The sequence below is a fragment of the Lagopus muta genome, chromosome 28, assembly GCF_023343835.1.
Source record: "Lagopus muta isolate bLagMut1 chromosome 28, bLagMut1 primary, whole genome shotgun sequence".
Taxonomy (NCBI): Eukaryota; Metazoa; Chordata; class Aves; order Galliformes; family Phasianidae; genus Lagopus; species Lagopus muta.
The window spans coordinates 2,906,677-2,931,610 of record NC_064460.1 but is presented as its reverse complement, the minus strand read 5'-3'; the positions used below and the strand labels follow the sequence as shown (position 1 = coordinate 2,931,610).

Genomic DNA, 24,934 nt, shown 5'->3' with positions numbered 1-24,934 from the left:
GAGACCAGGAGAGCAGGTTCCATCTCTCACTGCTACTTCATTAAAGCTTTTGTTGATCATTAATGGGGAGGAGGGCTGGGTGTGCAGCTCAGGTTCCTGGCTGAGAAGCTGGAAGGAAGGATTTCCATACTCTGCCCCCAGTGTGTCCCCTCAGACTCAGTTCTCCCATCCCTCAGAGCAGACCCCCCCGTAAGCTTTGGACCCAAAAGTGCTCACCCCTTGCCATCCTCTCCCTGCAGACGTGGGCTCGGTGGAGGGCTTGGCGTACCACCGTGGCTGGGACACTCTGTACTGGACGAGCTACACCACCTCCACCATCACCAGGCACACTGTGGACCAGAGCCGCCTGGGGGCCTTCGAGAGGGAAACGGTGATCACCATGTCGGGGGACGACCACCCTCGTGCCTTCGTGCTCGACGAGTGCCAGAAGTGAGTGGAGGAGGGGTGCGTTGGGCCAACACATTGATGGCAGGGAGATGGGGATCGCAACGGCACCTTCCCTTCCCTTCCCTTCCCTTCCCTTCCCTTCCCTTCCCTTCCCTTCCCTTCCCTTCCCTTCCCTTCCCTTCCCTTCCCTTCCCTTCCCTTCCCTTCCCTTCCCTTCCCTTCCCTTCCCTTCCCTTCCCTTCCCTTCCCTTCCCTTCCCTTCCCTTCCCTTCCCTTCTCTTCCCTTCCCTTCCCTTCCCTTCCCTTCCCTTCCCTTCCCTTCCCTTCCCTTCCCTTCCCTTCCCTTCCCTTCCCTTCCCTTCCCTTCCCTTCCCTTCCCTTCCCTTCCCTTCCCTTCCCTTCCCTTCCCTTCCCTTCCCTTCCCTTCCCTTCCCTTCCCTTCCCTTCCCTTCCCTTCCCTTCCCTTCCCTTCCCCTTCCCCTTCCCCTTCCCCTTCCCCTTCCCCTTCCCCTTCCCCTTCCCCTTCCCCTTCCCCTTCCCCTTCCCCTTCCCCTTCCCCTTCCCCTTCCCCTTCCCCTTCCCCTTCCCTCCCCTTTCCTTCCTTCCCTTCTCTTCCAGCCTGATGTTCTGGACCAACTGGAATGAGCAGCACCCCAGCATCATGCGTGCCACCCTGTCTGGTGCCAATGTCCTCATCATCATCGACCAGGACATCCGCACACCCAACGGGTTGGCCATCGACCACAAGGCTGAGAAGATCTATTTCTCTGATGCCACGCTGGACAAGATTGAGCGCTGTGAATATGATGGGACCCATCGCCATGTGAGTGGGGGGGGGGGGGGAAGAGTGGTTGTGTGTGGGCAGGCAGATGGGGCAGGCTGTGTTTGTTTGGGGCAGGCTGTGTTTGGGGCTGTCCCACAGCCAGGATGCTTCGTGTTTACGGCTCGCCAATGTCCTGCAGGTGATCCTGAAATCAGAGCCTGTCCACCCCTTTGGCCTGGCTGTTTATGGTGATTACATCTTCTGGACGGATTGGGTGCGCCGTGCCGTGCAGAGAGCCAACAAATATGTGGGCACCGACATGAAGCTGCTGCGCGTTGACATCCCCCAGCAGCCCATGGGCATCATTGCTGTGGCCAACGACACTGACAGCTGTAAGGATGCCCTGCAGAGAATGTCCAACCGTCCTTCCTTCCTGCCCTGAGGTTGTTCCTTGGGGACATCCCAATCTCCTGGGGAACTCAAGCTCTGTGCAGGCTGAAGAGAGAGAATTCACCCCATTTGTGCTCCTGCTGAGCTCTGGGGAGGATGGACACCCCCAAACCCACGCATCCCCCCACTGAAGTGCCTGGGGAGGATGCCGTGCCTTCCCCACCCCCCACCAGAGGATGCAGGGAAAGAGCTGCTGAGTGTGCCTGCTCTGTCTCTCCTAGGTGAGCTGTCCCTGTGCAGGGTGAACAACGGCGGCTGCCAGGACCTGTGCCTGCTCACCCCCCAAAGGACACGTCAACTGCTCGTGCCGTGGCGAGCGTGTGCTGCAGGAGGATTTAACTTGCAAAGGTGGAGGGGAGGTGGAAGCTGACAGTCAGCAGGAGGGGATGGGGTGGAGGAGAAGGGGCTCCTCTCCTCCTGGCGGCACTGACCCTCCTTGCGCCCCTCCCAGCTTTGAACTCCACCTGCAACGTGCACGATGAGTTCGAGTGTGGCAACGGCGACTGCATCGACTTCAGCCGGACGTGCGACGGCGTGGTGCACTGCAAGGACAAGTCGGATGAGAAGCAGTCCTACTGCAGTAAGGTTCCTCCTCTTGCTGCTTCGCTCATCCCACGCGTGCACCCTGCTCAGCCAGCGGGGCTCCTGGCTGCTGGCTGCCAGCTCACGTCCCTCTGCTGCTCTGCGTCCCTCTTTGCCCCAGAGCTGGGACAAAGCGGCTGGGCTGTGAGGTCTGCAGAGCTGCCCTAATTCTGGAGAATGGGACCTGAGCTGTCCCATTTGGGTCTGCAGCACCCTTGCTCTGCAGCAGCCCTTGCTTTGCAGCTGGGGAGGATCTCTGCTGCAAAAAGCCAAGCTTAAATCCAGGAATCCATTTCCTTACTCTGCTTGTGCAGTTTCTCCTCTGTTGAAGGGTCCCATGTCGCTGGCAAACCCCCAACACTGACAGCCCCGCTCTCTTGCAGGCAGCCGCAAATGCAAGAAGGGTTTCCTGCACTGCATGAACGGGCGCTGCATTGCCAGCCGCTTCTGGTGCAACGGCGTGGATGACTGCGGGGACAACTCGGACGAAGTGCTGTGCAACAGTAAGGGATGGCTGCCCGCCAGGGTGCTGTCAGCTGCCTGGGATGGGGACAGAGGCATTGGGAAGGGGTTACCTTCAGCTCAACAGGAGGGCTGAGCGGAGAGTCAAGGTCTAAATTGGTTGTGCTGCTGTCAAACACAGAGCGGGGGGGGAGAGCTCTGCAGGCACCGTAGCAGCACTCAGAGCTGCCTGAAAGTCAGGGCTGGGGGAGCACGGGGTGATGGCGGCATGCAGTGTGACCGTGGTGGGTGTGGAGGAGCAGCAGGGCGGCCGTGGGTGCCGGGACCCCCACCCAACCTCACCAACCTCATTGCAGAAACCAGCTGCGCTGCCACCGAGTTCCGCTGCCGCGATGGGAGCTGCATTGGGAACTCGAGCCGTTGCAATCAGTTCATCGACTGCGAGGATGCTTCAGATGAAATGAACTGCAGTGAGTGCCCTGCATGCGTCCCGCGTCCCCACCGCCCCCAAGCGCTGTGTGCCAGAGCTGTGGCCATCAGCTTACGCCGTGCCTCCCCGCAGCCGCCACTGACTGCAGCAGTTACTTCAAGCTGGGAGTGAAGGGCACCACGTTCCAGAAGTGCGAGCACACGTCCCTGTGCTACGCGCCCAGCTGGGTGTGCGACGGGGCCAATGACTGCGGAGATTACTCAGACGAGCGCAACTGCCCCGGTGAGAGCTCCCAGCGTGGGCATGCATCGCCACTGAGCGCATCTTCCTTTGGAGGGGCCCATATTCGGGCAGGTGGGGCCCACACTGCTGTTCTCACGGCTGTTTTCTTCCCACCCCAGGTGGGAGGAAGCCCAAATGCCCGGCCAACTACTTTGCCTGCCCCAGCGGGCGCTGCATCCCCATGACGTGGACCTGCGACAAGGAGGACGACTGCGAGAATGGAGAGGATGAGACGCACTGCAGTGAGCGGCAGGGTGGGGAGAGCACGGGGCACAGTGGGGGGAGAGAGCAGAGGGGCCCCTCCTCCGAGATCCCACAGCCAGGGAGCAGCCCCCAGTGCTCTTTGTGCCCTTATTCCACAAGCCTGGACCTCTCCCTGTGAGCAGAGCAGATCTGCTTGCCCAGCACTTGTGCGTGCCCACAGTCACTTTAAGGGTGCTTGGTTGCAGCTCTTGGAGTTACTTTTTATGTTCCAACCTCCCCGATCAAACCTCACACTGAAGCCATCCCAGCTCCATACCGGGCTCCCACATCACTCCTCTTTCCCAGCACGATGCAGGGCTGCTGCCCCAGCCCTGAGCCCCTCCTCTCCCCTCCCAGACAAGTTCTGCTACCCCGTGCAGTTTGAATGCAACAACCACCGCTGCATCTCCAAGCTGTGGGTGTGCGACGGGGCTGACGACTGTGGCGACGGCTCTGACGAGGACAGCCGCTGCCGTGAGTGCTGCAGCCCCGCCTCTCCGCCGCCGCCTCCCCACACTTCTCTGCCCTCCTGCATTCTGCACACCCTGGGGCACGAGGCTCCTGGCCTGGAGCGCAGCCTCTCCATGAGCGGCTCTTCCCCGATTATCCCTTCTCCAGGGCTGACCACGTGCAGCACGGGGTCCTTCCAGTGCCCAGGTACCTACGTCTGTGTGCCAGAGCGCTGGCTCTGCGATGGGGACAAGGACTGCGCCGATGGGGCCGATGAGACCCTCGCTGCTGGCTGCCGTGAGTCCCCCAGGGGGCTGGGGAGGGGGGAGTTGGAGGGAGGACATGGAGAGCGGGGACTCAGCACACCGCGTCATCCCAGTGTACAACAACACCTGCGATGAGCGGGAGTTCATGTGCGGGAACCGTCAGTGCATCCCCAAACACTTCGTCTGTGACCACGATGACGACTGCGGTGATGGCTCCGACGAATCCCCAGAATGTGGTGGGTGCTGGAGGGGGCTGGGGTGAGCGGGGGTGGGTGGGTGAGCAGAGGGAGTGGCTGCAGGAGGGCACCCACTGTGCACACAGGCGCCGCTCACTGTCTGTGGAGTGCAGAGGTGCCCGCAGAGCCCTCCTTGCCTGATGGTCCCCAGGGGGCGGTGGGGGCGAGGATGGCCGCGCCGATGCTGTCTGTCACCAACAGAGTACCCCACCTGTGGCCCCCATGAATTCCGCTGTGCCAACGGCCGTTGCCTCAGCAACAGTCAGTGGGAGTGTGATGGAGAGTTTGATTGCCACGACCACTCGGATGAAGCACCCAAGAACCCACGCTGCAGCAGCCCAGGTGCCCACGGGGCCACATTTGGGTCCAAGGTGTGGGGCTGCCCCACTGCTCGCACTGACAGCCGCCTCTCACTCCGCTGCAGAGAGCAAATGCAACGATTCCTTCTTCATGTGCAAGAACGGGAAGTGCATCCCAGAAGCTCTGCTGTGCGACAACAACAACGACTGCACTGATGGCTCCGATGAGCTCAACTGCTTCATCAACGAGTGCCTCAACAAGAAGCTGAGCGGCTGCTCCCAGGAGTGCGAGGACCTCAAGATTGGCTACAAGGTAGGGGCCCTCTGGAGCAATGCTGCTGTGCCTCCCAGACCTCAGCACGAGTGCCACTCCTGCTCTGTGCTGCAGCATGCACGGTGCTCTCAGCCCATGCCCGCGTGTGCAGCTCTCACCTCCTCCTGTCTGCATGCACCTACCTCTCCCGTGGGTCCCCGGCCGTGTCTGACATCCCCAATGCCTCCTGCAGTGCAGATGCCGTCCCGGGTTCAGGCTGAAGGACGATGGGAAGACGTGCATCGACATCGACGAGTGCTCCACCACCTACCCCTGCAGCCAGAAGTGCATCAACACCCTGGGGAGCTACAAGTGCCTGTGCATAGAGGGCTACAAGCTCAAACCCGACAACCCCACCAGCTGTAAGGCTGTCACAGGTGAGTGGGCTTTGAGGCGGGGTGCTGCTGGTGCTGCAGCCCCTGGCAGTGCTCTGTGCCTGGTGTGGGGAGGACCCACAGAGCAGGTCCTGACCCAGCTTCTGATCCCTTCGTGCAGACGAGGAGCCCTTCCTCATCTTTGCCAACCGGTACTACCTGCGGAAGCTCAACTTGGACGGCTCCAACTACACTCTGCTCAAGCAGGTGTGGGGCAGGAGGGCAGCACCAGCCTGTGGGGTGCAGTCTGCAGCTGGGGGGGGTGGGTCCAGCATGCACAAAGCCTCCCAGCATGAGGGTCTGGGCTCCTGGCTTCCCACAGGCAATGGGCTCCATGCACATGAGCTCTCACTACGACAGTGCAGGAGGTACTGTGCAAACAGCTCTTGTGTGGGACCTTGACAGGTCAGGGTCTGCACAGCAGTTGTGGGTGCTTTCCACTTCTTCGCTGCCGGGACTGGAGGGGCTGCTGAGGGCTCATGAAACTCCCCTGACCCTACACCAGCAGGTGAAACTGTTCGGCTGCTTCCTTCTTCCTCCCAGGGCCTGAACAATGCCGTGGCTCTGGATTTTGACTACCGGGAGCAAATGATCTATTGGACAGATGTCACCACGCAGGGCAGCATGATCCGCCGCATGCACATCAATGGCAGCAACGTCCAGGTGGGGGTCGGGGACGGCTGCTGTGTGCAGCTGGGAGGGGCTGCTGCCTGCCTGATCCCAACGCGTTGGTTTTTCTCTCTCCAGGTTCTGCACCGCACCGGGCTCAGCAACCCCGATGGGCTGGCGGTGGACTGGGTGGGGGGCAACCTGTACTGGTGTGACAAAGGCAGGGACACCATCGAAGTGTCGAAGCTGAACGGAGCCTACCGCACTGTGTTGGTGAACTCGGGGCTGCGTGAGCCGCGGGCGCTGGTGGTGGATGTGCAGAACGGGTGAGAGCCTCTGGGATCTGCCCAGGGTGGGGGCTGGTGGTCCTCTGTTGTGCTGGGAGGGGGGGGTTTTACCCCCGGCCCTGCAGGACCCCCAGCAAGTCGTGTGTGTGCTTTGGACTGGCTCAGACCCGCTCTGCTCTACTGTTTCCTTCCCAGTTACCTGTACTGGACAGACTGGGGGGGGACCACTCACTGATTGGGAAGATTGGCATGGATGGCACTAACCGTAGCGTCATCGTCGACACCAAGATAACGTGGCCCAACGGCCTCACGCTCGACCTACATCAACAGTCGCATCTATTGGGCAGATGCCCGGGAGGACTACATTGAGTTTGCCAGCCTGGACGGCTCCAACAGGCACACAGGTGAGAGCTGTGCGGCCCTTCTGGGCCTTAGCAGGGTCCTGAGGTTCTGAGCTGGAGCCTGGGTTTGGAGTGGGGTCTCCAGCTCCCAGTGCTGGCTCCCAGCAGAGCTGACCCTGCTGTCGAAGGCAGGTGGGGGGCTGCAGGCTGCCCCTTGCTGAGCTGCCCTCTCCCCCACGCAGTGCTGAGCCAGGATATCCCGCACATCTTTGCACTCACCCTCTTTGAGGATTACATTTATTGGACCGACTGGGAGACCAAATCCATCAACCGAGCCCACAAGACCACGGGTGCCAACAAGACGCTGCTGATCAGCACTCTGCACCGCCCCATGGACATCCACATCTACCACCCGTACCGGCAGCCTGATGGTGAGCCGGGGGCTCTGAGGAGCAGCGCAGGAGGGCAGACTGGGCACTCGATGCCAATGGGGTCTGGGGGTGCCAGGCAGGGAGGAGCGGGGCACAAAGGCAGATGTGTGCTGTGAGTGGGGACCTGCAGCTGGGGGACAACCCAGGGCCTCCCCCTGGGTCTGACTCAGCTCTCTCCCTCTATCTTTCCCAGTTCCAAACCATCCCTGTAAGACCAACAACGCCGGCTGCAGCAACCTCTGCCTCCTGTCTCCGGGTGGAGGGCACAAGTGTGCGTGTCCCACCAACTTCTACTTGGGCAGCGATGGCAAGACCTGCGTCTCCAACTGCACAGCCAGCCAGGTAGCACCCCACGCGCGCGCACTGTTCCTGCACGGTTTTGCTGTGCTCAGTGCAAGCACCGGTGCAGGTGCGGTGTGTTGGGCTGAGGTGCATGCATGACTTACGGTGCGGGAAACACCTCCCTCCTGTGGCACTTCACAGCACATACAGACTGTGGCTGTGTGTGGGATGCAGCTTTGGAGGGATGCTGCCCTCCCCATGGCCCAGAGGTGGGACCCAGGGTTAGTGCAGGGTTAGTGCAAGTCGGGGCACTGAGGAACTGGAGTATGTGGGAAGGGACAGCGCAGAGGTCAGAGCCCTTTGCAGAGGAGGTTCCTTGGGGTCTCCGCATCTGGGGTCCCCTTCTGACTTGCCCTCTTGGACTTGTTCTGCTTTGTTGCAGTTTGTCTGCAAGAACGACAAATGCATCCCTTTCTGGTGGAAATGCGACACAGAGGACGACTGCGGGGACCGTTCGGATGAGCCCGAGGACTGCCGTGAGTGCTGCGCTCCTGAAAGCTCTGCTGCTGCCCTGCCTTGGGGACAGCACTGGTGAAGACGAGGGTCACCGCATTGGAGCTCAGTGCTGTACTTTGTCTTCCCAGCCAGGGCTGTTGCCCCATGGAAGTCAGCAGCCTTCTGCTGCCCCTTTGTAGCCAGCAGGAACCATTGCTCTGATTGCTGAGCCCCTGCTGAGGACCCCAAAGAGGGGAAGGAGGCAGGTTAAGGTTTACCCTGGAAGTGCTCCCCAGAGCAGACGTTTCACCCTGTCTTCCTCTCCCCACAGCTGAGTTCAAGTGCAGACCAGGGCAGTTCCAGTGCTCCACCGGGATCTGCACCAACCCGGCCTTCATCTGTGATGGAGACAACGACTGCCAGGACAACTCGGACGAAGCCAACTGTGGTGGGTTCTCCCGCCTCCTTGCGGCCCTCGAACCCTGGTGAGGCTCCAGCAACCTCATAAAGCACCATTCCCATGGTGCCACCTCCTTGGCAGATATCCACGTGTGCCTGCCCAGTCAGTTCAAGTGCACCAACACCAACCGCTGCATCCCCGGGATCTTCCGCTGCAACGGTCAGGACAACTGTGGGGATGGAGAGGACGAGAAGGACTGCCGTAAGTGGGCTGGGCTGGGGACAGTGTGGGAGTGAGAAGCTCCGTGTCTTCAGGTGTTGCCTTTGCCTGCTCTCTGGGAATGGAGTTTTCTCCTTCCCCTGCTTTGCTCAGAGCTCTGTCCCCCTGCTTACTGATACCACTGTTTCCTGATGGAGCCTGAATCCTTGCATCCGTGAGAATGGCAAATTTAATATTTACTGTAGCTCTGCACTGAGCCTACTGCACAGCTGGGGGAGATCGTCTGTCCTTCTCCCTGCCTCCCTGGGCTGCCCAGAGGAGCAGACAGAGGAGCCTTCTGGGGCTTTGCTTCCCATCCCTCTTGTGCACATCGTCACCAAGCACACCTGCTGCAATGCCCAGAGCATCTGCAGGATGGATTTGGTGGGGTGGTGTTGTGGGGTGGGGGCTGGCTGAGCCCTGCCTGTCTGCTGCCTCCCCTGACTCTGCCTCCTCCCGCAGCGGAGGTGACGTGTGCCCCCAACCAGTTCCAGTGCGCCATCACCAAGCGCTGCATCCCCCGCGTTTGGGTGTGCGACCGTGACAACGACTGCGTGGACGGCTCTGACGAACCTGCCAACTGCAGTAAGAATCCTGCACAGGGAGGACGGGGGGGGGGTCCTGGCCCCTGGGGGGCTCTGCTGCAGCAGCGTGTGTGGGTCTGCCCGTGGGAGCCGAGTCCCTGCTTGGTGCCTGCGGATCCACTGGCATTGGAGGCTGCAGGCAGCGCGGCTCTGTCTGGATCTGTGTTTTGGTGACGCTCTTCTGGATCCTTCCCCCTCAGCTGCAAGGGAGCCCCGAGGAGAAGAGACAGAGCAGTGCTAATGCCCCCTCCCCATATTTATGTCCATTTATTTCTCCCCAGCACAAATGACGTGTGGCGTGGATGAGTTCCGCTGCAAGGACTCAGGAAGGTGCATCCCAGCACGCTGGAAGTGCGATGGGGAGGATGACTGCGGGGATGGATCCGATGAGCCCAAGGAGGAATGCGGTGAGTGAGGGCTGGGGTGAGGAGGTGAGCCCTGAGGGTCTCCTGCGTTCCCCCATCCCCAAAGGCAGCACCACACTGGGTGCGGCAGGACGCCTGCTCCTCCTGAAGCCTCCTGGATGTGGGAGGGCGGCGAGCAGCTCTTCCTGCTGGCTCCTGCTCGTGCCTGCTGCGTGGGCGATGCTGATGCATGCCCGTCTCCATCCCTCCCAGACGAGCGCACCTGCGAGCCCTACCAGTTCCGCTGCAAGAACAACCGCTGCGTGCCGGGCCGCTGGCAGTGCGACTACGACAACGACTGCGGGGACAATTCGGACGAAGAGAGCTGCAGTACGTGCTGCTCTCCCACCTTCACTAACCCATGAGCTCAGAGTAGGGGGGCACCAAGGCTCCCCCACAGTCCCCCAGCTGCTCGTGGCCCAACTCTGCACCGGGCGGGGAGCGTGGGGCCGGTGGGGCTGGTGTTTGGGAGCAGCGCTCTGCCCTTGGGCAAAAGCTCCGCGGGTGTGGCTGATCGCCCCACAAACTCCAGGAGCTCTGGGGAGAGGCCAGAAGTAGTGACAGATGGGAGGAATGGGCCAAAGCCCGGCGCCTCGTGGGCAGCAGTGCCCTCCCAGCACCTGCAGGGCTGACGGACGGCGCTGTGATGGAGCAGGACATGCTACAGAGCAGCTCGGCTTTACGCCAGCTTCTTGCACTTTGGCTCCAGCTTGGCAGGCAGTGCCCTTCGAGGTGGTTTGGGTGAGGCTGTGCAAATGCATCACCTCTGGGAGGGGGCTGAGGTCTGTCTGGAACGAGCTGGACCCAACTCACAAACCTGGATGTGCAGGAGGATGGCTGGTTTGAGAAGCAGCAGCAGAAGCTGCAGCCCCTTAACGAGCTGCTGCTTGTTAGCGGAGCTGTGCCAGCACTGTCCTTTGGAGCAGCGGGGACTGGGATGGTGCGTGGCCAGTGTGATCCTTGGGGAGGTGGTGGTGGTGATCAGGACCCCTGTCCCCTCCCTGCTGCCCTGGGAAGGCACTGGGGCTGGCAGACGGCCCTGCAGACGCAGCCCCTCCTGTGCCAGCCCACTTGCCCACGCACCTCTGTCTCCCTGCAGCCTCCAGAGTGTGAATTTTTTCTTTTCTGTTGTTTTCATGTCGTGTTTTTGAGTTCGTGCCATTTCACTTCATCTTATGTTTTTTTCCATTTTCACACTGTCGTTATGGGGCGCTCAGAGGTAGGTTCCTGCCAAAATCTTTTAATTCCATGTACAGTCTCTTTAAATGAAGACATTAAGTTTCGAGTGAGGGCAGAGGGGCCTGGGACCAGACCAACCCCGGTGGATTTGCAGAGCGTCAGCAGCAGCATCTCCTCCGCAGTCAGGATGGGTCCAGCCCTGCTCCCTGGCACCACCAGGGCCCACGCATGGCTCAGTCTTGGCCCCGCAACCTGTGACCCTCTGACACTCTGGCTGTACCCCCTTTGTTCCCAAATGCCCCCTGTTGGCTTCTGCTCTCCCAGCATTTGCCTAGTGCACCCTGCACCTCTGGGCGGGGGCTCAGCCCCAGTCTCCAGCTGTGTGCCTGCGCTGTCCCCAGTGCCGTGGGATGCGAACATCAGTCAGGCTGTGCTGTCTGCCCCAAGGCTGCCACTCTTGCTGCCGCACTCAGGGCTGCCCTGTGCTCTGTCTCCAGCGCCCCGGCCCTGCTCTGAGAGCGAGTTCTCGGTGTGCCAATGGCCGCTGCATCGCCGGCCGGTGGAAGTGCGATGGGGACCACGACTGTGCTGACGGCTCTGATGAGGTACGGCGCCGGGGAGGGGAGCAGCACCCTGTCCTGCCCTCAGGTGGCAGCAGGGACCCCTCACCCCAGTGCCTGCCCCTGGACGAGGCTGTGAGGAGCTGAGGGCTGAGGGCCCAGCCCTGGCTGCCATTGTGGGGCAGGAAACGACCACAGCCTGGGCTGTCCCTGCTGACCACCATCCCTGGACCTTTCACTGCAGAAAGACTGCATACCCCGCTGCGAGTTTGACCAGTACCAGTGCAAGAACGGGCACTGCATCCCCATGCGCTGGCGCTGCGACGCTGATGCCGACTGCATGGATGGCACTGACGAGGAGGACTGCGGCATCGGAGGTAACGGCAGCACCGGGGTCACCAGCTGTGCTGCGGATGGGGCTCAGCACCAACCATGACAGGTTGGCTGCGGCCTATCTCAGGCCTGACCCGGGCCTGCCTGAGGCCTGACTCAGCCCTTCCTCTGGCCTGACTCTGGCCTACCTGCGGCCTAGCTGCAGCCTGACTCAGGCCTAGCTGTGACCTAACTCGGGCCTGCCTGTGGCCTGATTGTGGCCCAACTGAGGCCTAACTGTCCTCCCTGCACTGCTGCAGTGCGCACCTGCCCCCTGGACGAATTCCAGTGCAACAACACGCTGTGCAAACCGCTGGCCTGGAAATGTGATGGGGAGGACGACTGCGGGGACAACTCAGATGAAAACCCCGAGGAGTGCTGTGAGTGCCGCTGCCTCCTCACCGCCGTGGCCCTGCCAGGCGCAGGGGGGAGGCAGGGCTAGGGCCTGCTGGCTGCCGCAGGCACAACGAAAAGATGGAGCCCCTCTGCTCTGCACCTTTAGTGGTGCTGGGAGGGCAGGGGGGCTCCTCTTGAGAGTGGCCTCACAGATGGGTGGGTGTGGGGCTGGAACTCGGGTTCAGGACGAGGCTGGTGGGGCAGAGAGGCCGTGCCCTGTTGTGGTGCCACCAGCAGCTGATTGTCTGCTTCAGTCTCTTTGCTTTAGTCTCTGGAGTCCGCTCACGTCTGTGGGACTCCCTGGGATCGGGCAGAGGCCGAGCAGAAGCTCGTGACCAGCGTGACAGTCTGGCCATGGCGTCTCCTTTCACCGTCACCGTTTGTTTCTGTTTGCTGGTGCAGTGAAATTCCAGTGTCCCCCCAACAGACCGTTCCGCTGCAAGAACGACCGGGTATGTCTGTGGATCGGTCGGCAGTGCGATGGCATTGACAACTGTGGAGACAACACGGATGAGAAGGACTGCGGTGAGTGCAGACCAGGCTGGCTGCTGGCCTTGGGCTGCTCCCTGCAGGGTGCTGGGCTTGGCTTCACCAGCTACTCCTTCCCCGGAGTTGGGGGCAGCTGCAGGCACTGCAGGGTCCTCCCCAAGCTGCTCTCCCCCTGCTACGCACATGGGGCCGGGCACCCAGGGCCCCGAGGCATCACCGTGCTGCCCGTACTCCCACAGAGTCCCCCACGGCCAAGCCCAAGAGCTGCAGCCAGGACAAGAATGAGTTCCTGTGTGAGAACAAGAAATGCATCAGCGCCAACCTCCGCTGCAACTTCTTCGACGACTGTGGGGACGGCTCTGATGAGAAGTCCTGCTCTCACGGTGGGTGCGAACAGGGGGCTGGGGGGCACTGGGTGGCCGTGTGGGTGCTGACCGTGTCTCCCACCACAGAGCACAAGTCGTATGACTGCATGACCAATGCCACCATGTGTGGAGATGAGGCCCAGTGCATCCAGGCACAGTCCTCCACATACTGCACATGCCGCAGAGGCTTCCAGAAGGTTCCAGACAAGAATTCCTGTCAAGGTACTTCCTGCTGCTGAAGGTCATGTTTATGGCTGCTTTTCAACCTTAGGATGCATCTTGGTGTCTGCAAAGCAGATGGGGTGTTGGAAGTGGTGTCCTCAGGGCACAGATGTGGGGCCTGAGGGTGGTGGGGGGTTCTGTGCACTGCGAATTCAGACCCCAGGACTGAGTTTGGAAACACCGCCTGGGCTCCCTGACCCCACCTCCCCTCTGCCCAGATGTCAATGAGTGCCTGCGCTTCGGGACCTGCTCCCAGCTCTGCAACAACACCAAGGGCTCCCACATCTGCAGCTGCGCCAAGAACTTCATGAAGACTGACAACATGTGCAAGGCGGAAGGTCAGGAGGGGTTGTGGGTGTGCACAAACCCTGAGCGTGCTGTGCCGTGCTGCAGGACTCTGCTCCTGATTCCTCCCCCTCCCCCTTTGCTCTGCCTGTCCTGATGGGATGCTGGCCCCGACCCTGTCAGCATGTCTCATTCATCTGTCCCTCCCCAGCCCAAAGGAGTTGAGCACCCAGTCCCATGCCATGGAGCCTGGCTGACTGCAGCTCCCTGGGCATCACTAACAACTCCTCCCTGCAGGTTCGGAGCACCAGATCCTCTATATTGCTGACGACAACAAGATCCGAAGCATGTACACCTTCAACCCCAATTCAGCCTACGAGCCGGCCTTCCAAGGTGACGAGAACGTGCGCATCGATGCCATGGACATCTACGTCAAGGGCAACAAGATCTACTGGACCAACTGGCACACGGGCAGGATCTCGTACTGCGAGCTGCCCGCCTCCTCTGCTGCCTCCACAGCCTCCAACCGCAACCGGCGCCAGATCGACGGCGGCGTCACCCATCTGAACGTGAGCTCCATCCCCATGTGCTGCGAGGTGTGCAGTGAGGCGGCCAGCCCTGACCCTCTGGCCCTGACCTTCCTCCTGCTGCCCTCCCCAGATTTCTGGGCTGAAGATGCCACGGGGCATTGCTGTTGATTGGGTTGCTGGGAACATCTACTGGACGGACTCCGGGCGGGATGTTATCGAGGTGGCACAGATGAAAGGCGAGAATCGCAAGACGCTGATCTCGGGCATGATTGATGAGCCTCATGCCATTGTGGTTGATCCGCTTAGGGGGTGAGCCTCGAGCCCTTTCCCTCTTACCCTCGATCCTACTCTCACCCTGCTTCCTTACCAACACACCCTTCTGTGGTGGGAAGCTCCCTGTACCCCAGGGCTGCGCTCTTTGTCAGGTGGGAGGTATCTGGGGTCGGCTCGCCCTGCTAGGATGGTGCTGGGAGGAGGCTGACAGTTTCTCCTCTGCTGGGGTGGGGGCTGTCCTGCTCATCCCCTTCATACTGTCCTGCTAGCAGTGACCTGCCCGTGTCCTTCACAGGACTATGTACTGGTCAGACTGGGCAATCACCCCAAGATCGAGACGGCCGCAATGGATGGGACGCTGCGCGAGACCCTGGTGCAGGACAACATCCAATGGCCAACAGGTGAACTGAGGGGCTCAGGAGCGCCAAGTGGAGGGACGGCCAGCTTGTGCTTGGAAAGCTCAGCTTGGCTGTGGGTAGGGCAGGGTAGTGGGTGGCCGTGCTGCTCAGTGGTGGTTTGGGGTGGGCTTTGAGCCCCCCTCATGGCTGTGTGTGCACCAGGCCTGGCTGTGGACTACCACAATGAGCGGCTGTACTGGGCTGACGCCAAGCTGTCCGTTATCGGCAGCATCCGGCTCAACGGCACCGACCCTGTGGTGGCCATCGACAACAAGAAGGGTGAGCAGAGCACTGTGGGAGCAGCAGGGAGGAGGCTGACCTGTGCAGGGGCGACATCCCCGGGTTCCCACCTGGGTTGGGTCCCACCTCTTTCAGGACGGGAGACCCCAGCCCACCGCCCATCTGCAGCCTCTCCCCAGCCCTGCCCACGGCAGCACCTGGCCGGCTGTGCTGCCTGCCCCTGTGCTGACCTCACGGGTCCTCTCCTCGCTTTCCCAGGGCTGAGCCATCCTTTCAGCATCGACATCTTTGAGGATTACATCTATGGGGTCACCTACATCAATAACCGCATCTTCAAGATCCACAAATTCGGGCATAAATCCGTCACCAACTTGACGTCCGGCCTCAACCACGCCACCGACGTGGTGCTCTACCACCAGTACAAGCAGCCGGAGGGTGCGTGCTGGCCTTGGGCCCCCCCTGCTTCTGGGGGAAGGCACTTGATCATTCCTATGAGGAAGGGTCGAGGAAACTGGGCTTGTTTAGCTTTAGTAAAAGAGCTCGGTAAAGAGAAGGCATGGGGAGGCCTCATTGTGGCCCTCCAGTACTTGAAGGGAGCTTATGAAAAGGATAGGGAGCGGCTGTTTACAAGGGCGGGTAGTGATAGGACAACAGGAATGGTTCTAAACTGAGCCAGGGGAGGCTTAGGTTGGATATGATGAGGAAGTTTTTCCCCAGAAGGCGGTGAGGCCCTGGAACAGGCTGCCCAAGGAGGCTGTGGATGCCCCATCCTGGAGGCTGGATGTGGCCCTAGGCAGCCTGGTCTGGTTGGCGACTCTGCACTTAGCAGGGGGGTCGGAACTCAATGGTCATTGTGGTCCTTTGCAACCCAGGCCATTCTGTGATTCTATGATGGTGTGGTAGAAAAGGTGAGGGGAGCAGGGGGGGACTGAGCCAAGTTGGGGTTGTAGGGGGTGAGGGGTTCATGTTGGCCAGGGTGCAATGGGAAGCCGCCAGTTGGTGACCCAAAGGCACTGGGTGCAGTGGGGCTCAGACAGCTGTAGTGCTGTGGGGCGGCGCTGTGCCTCACTGTGTGTTGCCCCTTCTCTCTGGCAGTGACCAACCCTTGTGACCGCAAGAAATGTGAGTGGCTCTGCCTGCTGAGCCCCAGCGGCCCTGTCTGCACCTGCCCCAACGGCAAACGCCTGGACAACGGCACCTGCGTGCTCATCCCCTCCCCCACCGCCTCCGCTGTGGGTAGGTGCTGCTGTGGGGGGGATGAGAAGGAGGAGGATGGAGGGGGCTGCGCGGCACAGCCCTGCTCACCTCCCACCCAATCTCAGTGCCCACCACCGACACGTGCGACCTGGTCTGCCTGAATGGGGGCAGCTGCTTCCTGAACGCCCGCAAGCAGGCCAAGTGCCGCTGCCAGCCACGCTACAATGGGGAGAGGTGCCAAATCAACCAGTGCTCAGATTACTGCCAAAACGGGGGTCTGTGCACCGCTTCCCCATCCGGTGAGTGCCGTGAGGCTGTGAGTCTTTGGAGGGGAGGATGGGTTATGCGGGCAGACAGATTGCTGTGATGGCTCTCGTTCCCAGGCATGCCCACCTGCCGCTGCCCCACCGGCTTCACGGGGTCCCGGTGCGACCAGCAGGTGTGCACCAACTACTGCCACAACAATGGCAGCTGCACAGTGAACCAGGGCAACCAGCCCAACTGCCGCTGCCCACCCACCTTCATCGGGGACCGCTGCCAGTACCGTGAGTGGGGGGGTAGAAGGGGGGGTCCTACACCTGAGGAGGACTTGGTACAGGCTGGATGCGGAGCCGCTGGAAGGGAGCTCTGCAGAGAGGACCTGGGGCAGCCAACAGCTGCCCACGGGCTGAGCACGAGCCAAGAGAACCATGGACCCTGGGGGGGCACTGCACAGACCGTGGCCAGCGGGACAAGGGGGGGTTATCTCCTCTTCCGCCCCCACCCTGAGCCCTCTGTGCCCCACAGAGCAATGCTTCAACTACTGCGAGAACAACGGCGTGTGCCAGATGACCAAGGACGGTGTCAAGCAGTGCCGCTGCCCACCGCAGTTTGAGGGCGCACAATGCCAGGACAACAAGTGCTCACGGTGCCAGGAGGGCAAATGCAACATCAACAGGCAGAGCGGAGAGGTGTCCTGCATGTACGTGCCACGGTGCTGGGCAGAAAGGAACGGGAGGGCGAAGGGATGTGAAGGAGCCTGCATGCCAGGGATGGAGGGTGAGGGGGGCACGCACCCAGAGGACGCTGTTTGGTGCGGCTGGGGCCCAAGGCTGGCATGAAGCGGGCACTGGCAGGGCTTTGGGGGAGGGCCTGTGTGGGACTGGTGGCATCCCTGGGTGTCGGTGCGCTGAGCTGGGTGTCCCACAGCTGTCCTGATGGCAAGATAGCACCCAGCTGCCTGACCTGTGACAGCTACTGCCTGAACGGAGGCACCTGCTCCATCAGCGACAAGACACAGCTGCCCGAGTGGCCTGTAAGCGGCGGGGGGGAGGAGGGGGGCTGAGGGGGGCTGCAGGGGAGAGGCCTGGGGGGAGCTGCGGTGGGGGAAGCCCTGCGCCAAGCCGGGGGGAGGTGCCTCCTGCCTCCTGAGCAATGCTGACAACCCCTGATCTGTGTCATCCCCCCCACCCCCGTACCAGTCTGTGTCCCCTCCCACCACTCCGTGCCCCCGCTTCCCTCTTCCCCCCCCGCATGCCTTCCTGCCCCCTCTAACCCCCGGCTCTCCCCGTGCTCTCAGGTGCCCTCTGGAGGTGACGGGGGTGCGCTGTGAGGAGTTCATCGTCGGCGAGCAGCAGAGCGGCCGTACGTACAGGGGAGGGGGATCGGGATGCGGCTCTGCTGCAGCAGCCAGGATTGGGCCCTGTGCCCCCCCCACTCCCCCACTGTGCCCTCTGACCCCGACCCACCCCTTGTACTGCAGGAACCGCCTCCATCGTCATCCCCATCCTGCTGTTGCTGCTTCTGCTCGCCGTGGGTGGCCTTCGCCTGGTACAAGTGGAGGATTAAAGGGTGAGTGAGATGGAACTTGTTGGGGGGCTCCACCCCACGCTGCCGCCCCACCTGACCCCGCTCTTTGCCCCCATGCAGTGCCAAGGGCTTCCAGCACCAGCGGATGACAAATGGGGCCATGAATGTAGAGATTGGGAACCCAACCTACAAAATGTACGAAGGGGAGCCTGACGATGACGTGGGAGAGCTGCTGGATGCCGACTTCGCCTTGGACCCTGACAAGGTGGGGCTGGGGGGGGTGGTCCTACACCTGGGAGGACTTGGGTGCCGAGCTGCAGGAAGAGCAGTGGGCATGAATGGGGCAGGGGGCACGGCTGAGGCTGTGGGCTCAGTGCTCGTAGTGGGGGAGGACGCGGGGGAGCACATTACAGGTCTGAAGGCCCCAGTACAAGAAAGACAGAGCACTGTTGGAGAGGGTCCAGAGGAGGCCACAAAGATGATCGGGAGGCTGCAGCACCTCCTTGCAAAGACAAGCTGAGGGAGCTGGGTTCATTCAGCCTGGACCTCATTGCAGCCTGCAGTGCCTAAAGGAAGCCTACAAACAGGAGGGGGGTCAACTCTTGGAAAGGGAGATGACAGCAGGACAAGGGAAATGGTGTGAAGTTGAGGGAGGGCAGATGGAGGTTAGATGTCAGGGGAAGTTCTGTGCTGTGAGGGGCTGAACAGCTGCCCAGAGAGGCTGCGATGCCCCGTCCATCCCTGGAGGTGTTGGAGGCTGGATGGGACCCTGGGCTGCTGTGAAACGTGGAGGTTGGTGGCCCTGCGTGTGGCAGGGTGTATAATCAAAGAATATTAGGCTGTTATAATCACAAAATAAACAAGAGTTAGGCAAAGCAGACTACGATAACAAAAGAGAATAAACAGAAGGCTTACCCCTGTCCTGGGCTCACCCACAAAGCACCAGCAAAGGCGATCTCCAGCAGAGACCCTTCCCCCCTGGCAGCCAGCTCTTAAACAGCTCTAGGAGGGGGCAGCCAGGCTCCACCCTTCCGGCAGCTCAGGTGCATTGCCTTCAGCTGTGCTCCTCTGCCTCAGTGCTCGCCTCAGGTGATCAATCAGGGTTCAGGCCGTGACTCAGCAGCTCCCACACAGGGGGGTTGGAGCTTCGTGGTCCTTGGGGCCCCTTCCAACCCAATTGTGTTAGAAATGGCCCTTTTAGGGTGGACGGCACTGTCACTGCAGGCGCTGGGCTAGGGGGCAGACCCCCCAGTGTGGCATTGCCCCCTTGAGGGCTGTGAGCCACCTGACCTTATGTTATGCCCCCCCCCCCCACAGCCCACCAACTTCACCAACCCGGTGTACGCCACGCTGTACATGGGGGCGCACAGCAGCAGGAACTCCCTGGCCAGCACTGATGAGAAGCGCGAGCTGCTGGCGCGCGGCGCGGACGACGAGCTGGCCGACCCCCTGGCATAGTGTGGGGGGGGCGGTGAGGGAAGGGGGGAGCCGGAGGGTGGGGGGGGGGGGTGCAGAGAGCCACTGTATAAATGTACAAATGAAGGATTATTACTTTTCTATGTGAGCAGTATTATTACCTGTATATTCTCCGGGACCACCTCTCTCACGGCTTTGGTTCAGTCGAGATTTCTTGCCATCGGGGATCCCCCCTCCCCTTTCTACCCCCTTTCTACGTTGGGGGGAGGCAGCGGCTTCTCCCCATGTGGAGGCCAGTGGCAATGGGGCAGTGGGGGGGATGAGGATGGAGGGGGGGTGGCTCCCCTCTGTGCCCACAGGCTGCCCCCCCCCCAGTTCCCTGCCCCCCCTCTGGCCCTGTCCAGCTGTTACAGGAGGATGGGGCTCGAGCCCCCACCCCATTAACGGGGGGTCTGTCCCCCCCCCCCCTCCGCCTTGCACATTTTTTAACAGGAGAAAGAACACAGCCCCCCCCCCATCCCCTCCCGAGCCGACCTCGCTTTTATAGTAGAAATCAATAAACGCATGTGGGGGGGCGGGTTGGAGGCGGGGAGAGACCCCATCCTTTTCATGTCGGGGGGGGAGGAAACGTTTTAATAATTTTTGCTGGATTACTTTGCAACTAAACAGAACCAGATATTGTTATAAATAAAATTTGTAAAAACTGATGGAGCAGGTCCTGATTTGGAGGGGAGGGGAGGGGGGGAGGATTACAACCCCAGGGGGGACCCTGACCTTATTGGGGGGACCGGCGATGGGCAGTGCCCCCCCCTCCCCACCACCGCCAGATGGCGCCGCCGCATGTGGGATGGGATGGGATTTGGGGGGGGGGGGGCTGTCTCTGAGCGCTCCCCGCATCGCTCTCCCCCCCTTGTCCCCCCCCTCTCACTCCGTGCCCCCCCGGCGCTGCCTTTGAACACCCCGAACCCGCTCGGCTCTCAGATCTATTTCCGCGCAGCGCTTTTGTTCCCGTATCGCTCCTCCATCTCCGGAGCGTTCTCCCCCCATCTTCTCCCCCCCCCGGTTTTCTTTTTCGCTTCTTTTTTCCTTCCTGTTCATATCTATTTTTCAGACTTTCTCTCCCCCCCCCCCTCCCTTCGGCCCTTCCCCACCTCGCTCTCTGAGTGCCCCCCCGCACCGTGGAGCTGATGGTTCCCTCCCCCCCCCCACACACACCCTTTGGTTCCCCCCCGGCCTCTCTGCCCCCAACCCCCTCCGAGAGGACGAGGAGACAACGACGGGAACAGCGATACCAACGGGGGGGGTCCCGGCAGAGCCCCCCCTATCCTTCGAGACGGGCCGACATGCCGGGGGAGGGGACAGACCCTCCTCTGGCGGGGTCCCGTCTGTGCTGAAGGGCCAGGGGGGATGGGGGGACAGTGAACCTCCTCCCCATCTCAGTTGCGGGATGGAGGTCGGGTCCCCCCCCTTGGGTACGACCCCCCCTCGCAGACCCTCCTGTATGGTGTTCCCCATTCTCTGCGGGAGGCTCTGGGGGGCAGCAGCGGACCCCCCCTCCCCCAAATCCCCAGGTGATGGATGGAGATGGACAGTACCCCCCCAGATCTGCTGTGTGCGGGGTCCCCATTCTGTGCACGAGGCTCCAGGGGGCAAGCAGGACCCCCTACTTCTCAGGTGCACGATGGAGGTGGGCAGTGCCCTCCCAGAACTGCTGTGTGAGGGTCCCGATTCCGTACCACCTGTTCCGGCGCGGGTGGGGGGGGAGCAGCAGGACCCCCCATCCTTTCTCAGGTGTACGACGGGGATGTGCAATGCCACCCCTCCCTCCCCCGGCAGCGGCTCAGGACCGCCCCCCGGAGCTGTCAGTGCTGAGTATGGCCCCCCCCCCCCCCCCCTTTCAACCTCCCCCCCCGGTGTCGGTGTCGGTGCCCCCCCCCGCTCGTGGCGGCGGTCCGGGATTGGCGCTTCGCGGAGGCACCGCCCGGCCCCGAAGTGCCCAACTTTGTGTGCCGTCGCCGCTCCATCACCGCCTCCCCGAGCGCGGAGCGCTCCGTCCGTCCGTCCGTCCGTCCCGTCCGACCCCGCGGTCGCGATGCTCCGCTGCCCGTTCGGCCCCGTTCCCTATCGCTGCTCGGGCCGTGGCTGCTGCTGCTGCAGGTATCGATGGGGTGGGGGGAGAAGTACGGGGGGGGGAGGGTTCGGTTTCCAGCAGTGGGAGGGTGGGGGAGTAGGGGGGGGAACATCTCTGGGTGGGGGGGTCCCGTACTGCGCTGGGGTAGTCGGGCGGCCACGGAGACGTGGGGAGATTGGTGGGGGGGGGGGGAGCATGTGTGCTGTTTTGAGGAGGGGTCGTGCAATAACATGTGGAGGGGGGGAAAGATTTGCAGGATGGGAACGGTAGAGTAGGGGGGGGGACACAGAGCGGTGGACGCAGAGCGGGGGGGGGGGGGGGGTCCGGAGAACCCCGAGTTGGCGGCGTTCGGGGCCGTTCCGGGCGGACTCGGGGCGGGGGGGGGGGGCAGAGCTCTGCGAACCCCCTCCCATTAAACACACAGCGATGAGCGGAGAGGGGCTGGGGGGGGGGGGGGGGTTTCACATCCCTATTCCCACGCCCGCGGTCCCCACGTACCGAACTGTGGTTGCCCCCCCCCCTCCCCCCCCCCCCGCCCTTCCCCGACCCCAAAGGCGGCGGCTGATGGGGGGAGCCGTTGCCCCCTCCCGGGAGCCGCGCGGATCCCATTTCCCATCGCTCCATTTTTTACTTTCGCTGTTTCATGAATAAATGAAACGGAGTCGATTTTCCCCCCTCTCCATCCCACACCCCCCCACCTCATCTCGGGAAGTGGATGCACACACGGACCCCCCCCTCACTCTAACCCCCTTCCCCCCTCACGGGGGCTCCCATCCTTGAGCGGATCGGTGCGGTGAATGTGGGGGCGGCTCCGTGCGACCCCCCCCCCCGGTCCCCCCCGTCCATCTCTTGTCGGTGCTCTGAGACAAATGGGTTTGTTTTGATGGAAGCGGAGCGGGCGCTGCCCCTTCCCCCCCCCAGCTCTGTCCACAGCCCTACGAGTGGGGGTTCCGCACCCCTCTTAGCATAGAGCTTTGGGGGGGCCACGTAGGGGCGGTGCCTCCCCATCCCCGCAGGAGGATGTGGGGCGCGGGCGCTGCGGGGCACAGAGCAGTGCCCCCCCCCTCCCCCTAATAACAGCGAGGGCTGCACTGGGGGGCACCGCTGTGTGAGCGCAGAGTTTGAGCTGCTCCACTCGGACGGTGTCCCCCCGGCCCCCCCCTCCATCCCCCTTTCCCTCTTCCCCTCCCCCCCCCCCCCCCCCACGTTGCTGTGTGACCCAACGGCATGGATGTGCCACCCCCCCAGTGCTCCCATTGGGGTTGCAGCTCTCTGGGTCCTGCGTCCCCCCCTCCTCCACATTCACCTGGTTGGTTGGGGTCGTCTTATGGGGTCTGGGTGGGAGGCAGCCCCACTCCCACACGTGATCCCATCCCGATTTGCCAAAATGAGGGGGTCGGGGGGGTGTACTGCTTCGCACCCCATCTGCCCCCCACCCGGACCTCCCTTCTGGAGGCTGTGTGTTCAGGGTGGGGAGAGGCAGCCCGGGCGCTGTGGCTGTGGCCATGCATGGAGCACCCGCCCGCGGCAGTTCCCCCCCTTCCCCCCTTTTTTTTTATCCCTCCCCCCCCCCCCCTGTTGCGGTCCCTTTGCTGTCACACGGTGATGGATGGTCACGTTTCTGCAGTGCGAGGACCCCCCCCCCCAAAAAAAAAATGTTATAATCAATGGGGATGCAATCATCCCCCCCACAGCCGGGGGGGCTCAGAGAACACCTCCTATAGAGGGGTGGGTGTGGGGGACGTCCCAGTTCTCCCAGCTCCAATTTGGGGGCTCTGTGTGTGTGTGTGTGTGTGGGGGGGGGGGGGGGGGGGAGGTGCAGGTGTGGTTGAGGCCCAACAAACTCAGTGCAGCTGTGACTGGGACACTGCAGCTCTCAGAGACCCCCCCACACACACACACCCCTCATGCTTGCTGAGCAGGGCCCTGCACTGCACCACTACCTCAGGAGGGGGGGGTCCAGGAGCCCCCCCTTCCCCCCCCATTTCAGCCATTCGAGGACATAGGATGGGTTGTGGGGCAGTGGGGGGGGATGCTGTGCCCCCAGCCCCTCTTCCCTCCTCCCATTTCAGCCATTTGGGGTCTGAGGATGATGGGTCATGGGGGTGGGGGTTGGGGTGGGTGCTGTGCCCAACCCCCCCAGTGCAGCGCTGCCCCCCTCCCCACCGGAGGTTCCCAACGCTTCATTTCCCTCTCCCAATAACTTCCCCGCTGTGCCCTTTGCCCCCAGTGCTGGAGATGCAATAAGAGCAGAGCTGGGAAGGAGGTGGGGGAGGGTTGGGGGGGGGGGGGGGGTGAGCACCCATGGGTGCCCCCAGGGCAGAGCTCTCCTATTCTGCCATGCTGTTGTGCTGGGGGGGGGGAGCTCTGCTTTATTACTTCCTCCCCCCCCATACACACAGACACCTCTGTTCTAATTACAGCTGGAGGGGGGGGGGAAGCACCCTACACCCCGCTGCTGATCACACCCTCACCAATTAACACCCCCTAATTAACGACTCCCCCAACCATTCACCCACAGCCCCACATTTCACTGCTCCCCCCCCATCCTTTTCCCCCCCCATCCACCCAGGCTCAGCCTTTGCTCGGACTGAAGGGAAATGGCCCATAGAAGATGAAGGTTCCTCTCCCTCCACTCCGATCGCTGCTAAAGGAATCATCACAACCTTCCTCCCCCCCCCCACCCCCCTTTTATTTTCTCTTCCCCCGACCGCTGTTGCAAAAGGAAAAAGTCATTGTGGAAATGAGTGATGAGAGCCCGACCTGCGGGGATGATGGGCTGCAATGAGCCTGGGGGGCCCTGTGATGGGTGGGGGAGGTTTTTAAGGGGGGGGGGGGGAAGAATGGATGCATTTCCCTGCTCGTATTGATGCCCCCCCTGTCCAATTCCCCTGGTTTCCCACTGTTTGGGTGCTGCAGATGGGAGATATAGGAGGGAGGACCCCCATGTGCACCCTTGCACGTGAGGGGGGGGGGGGAGGGGAGGGGGATGAAAAGGGGTCTTCAGAAGGGGGGGGGGTTGCAGCTGTGGGAGGGGCATTGCTTCCAGTGGGGAGGAGGGGGGCTCAGAGCTGGGAGTGGGGCTGCAGCTGCAACACCTGTGGGGCTGAATGGGCCTTCGCTGCTTGGGGAGGGTTGCATGGAATGGCTGTGCCCCCCCAGGACCAACACATCCCACCCCCCCATGTCTGCCCCTGCACCCTCAGAGCAACACTAGGCAGCAGCAGGGGGGCACTGAGACCCCTCTCATTGGGTGCCCCTGCCCCCCCCCCCCCCCCCCCCCAGGGATGGCCCTGTTGTGCACTGACCTTCATGTTGGCCCCATATCACTGCTGTGTGTGTGGAGGGGGTGTAGAGGACATGGGGGGGTTGTTGTGGGGGGGCTGCAATGCAATTTATGATCCCTCTGATAAGATCTGATAAAATTTCCTGGGCTCTCTGGAAATTACATTTCCATAACTGTGA

The 24,934-nt window shown here is 62.0% G+C and overlaps 1 protein-coding gene across 1 annotated transcript in view; it reads left to right on the top strand.

Moving 5' to 3' along the window:
- Window positions 1–20,009, top strand: part of LRP1 (LDL receptor related protein 1) — a 58,404-nt gene extending 38,395 nt beyond the window's left edge. Inside the window, 54 exon segments of the mRNA XM_048928586.1 lie at window positions 240–429; window positions 1,006–1,210; window positions 1,350–1,542; window positions 1,822–1,886; window positions 1,888–1,948; window positions 2,052–2,180; window positions 2,566–2,685; window positions 3,001–3,114; window positions 3,207–3,356; window positions 3,476–3,598; window positions 3,957–4,073; window positions 4,218–4,346; window positions 4,429–4,551; window positions 4,753–4,893; window positions 4,976–5,163; window positions 5,357–5,540; window positions 5,659–5,744; window positions 6,081–6,200; window positions 6,285–6,472; window positions 6,629–6,650; window positions 6,653–6,751; window positions 6,753–6,837; window positions 7,017–7,205; window positions 7,399–7,547; window positions 7,930–8,023; window positions 8,314–8,430; window positions 8,524–8,643; window positions 9,103–9,225; window positions 9,506–9,631; window positions 9,842–9,958; window positions 11,305–11,336; window positions 11,338–11,412; window positions 11,612–11,744; window positions 12,000–12,119; window positions 12,538–12,660; window positions 12,864–13,007; window positions 13,077–13,211; window positions 13,430–13,549; window positions 13,794–14,065; window positions 14,157–14,335; window positions 14,595–14,614; window positions 14,617–14,700; window positions 14,860–14,976; window positions 15,196–15,372; window positions 16,033–16,173; window positions 16,260–16,433; window positions 16,518–16,679; window positions 16,921–17,095; window positions 17,323–17,424; window positions 17,690–17,757; window positions 17,876–17,936; window positions 17,938–17,964; window positions 18,043–18,187; window positions 19,240–20,009. Coding sequence (XP_048784543.1) covers window positions 240–429; window positions 1,006–1,210; window positions 1,350–1,542; window positions 1,822–1,886; window positions 1,888–1,948; window positions 2,052–2,180; window positions 2,566–2,685; window positions 3,001–3,114; window positions 3,207–3,356; window positions 3,476–3,598; window positions 3,957–4,073; window positions 4,218–4,346; window positions 4,429–4,551; window positions 4,753–4,893; window positions 4,976–5,163; window positions 5,357–5,540; window positions 5,659–5,744; window positions 6,081–6,200; window positions 6,285–6,472; window positions 6,629–6,650; window positions 6,653–6,751; window positions 6,753–6,837; window positions 7,017–7,205; window positions 7,399–7,547; window positions 7,930–8,023; window positions 8,314–8,430; window positions 8,524–8,643; window positions 9,103–9,225; window positions 9,506–9,631; window positions 9,842–9,958; window positions 11,305–11,336; window positions 11,338–11,412; window positions 11,612–11,744; window positions 12,000–12,119; window positions 12,538–12,660; window positions 12,864–13,007; window positions 13,077–13,211; window positions 13,430–13,549; window positions 13,794–14,065; window positions 14,157–14,335; window positions 14,595–14,614; window positions 14,617–14,700; window positions 14,860–14,976; window positions 15,196–15,372; window positions 16,033–16,173; window positions 16,260–16,433; window positions 16,518–16,679; window positions 16,921–17,095; window positions 17,323–17,424; window positions 17,690–17,757; window positions 17,876–17,936; window positions 17,938–17,964; window positions 18,043–18,187; window positions 19,240–19,380 — 6,794 coding nt within the window. The 3' untranslated portion in view covers window positions 19,381–20,009.
- The last annotated feature ends 4,925 nt before the right edge of the window (window positions 20,010–24,934 follow it).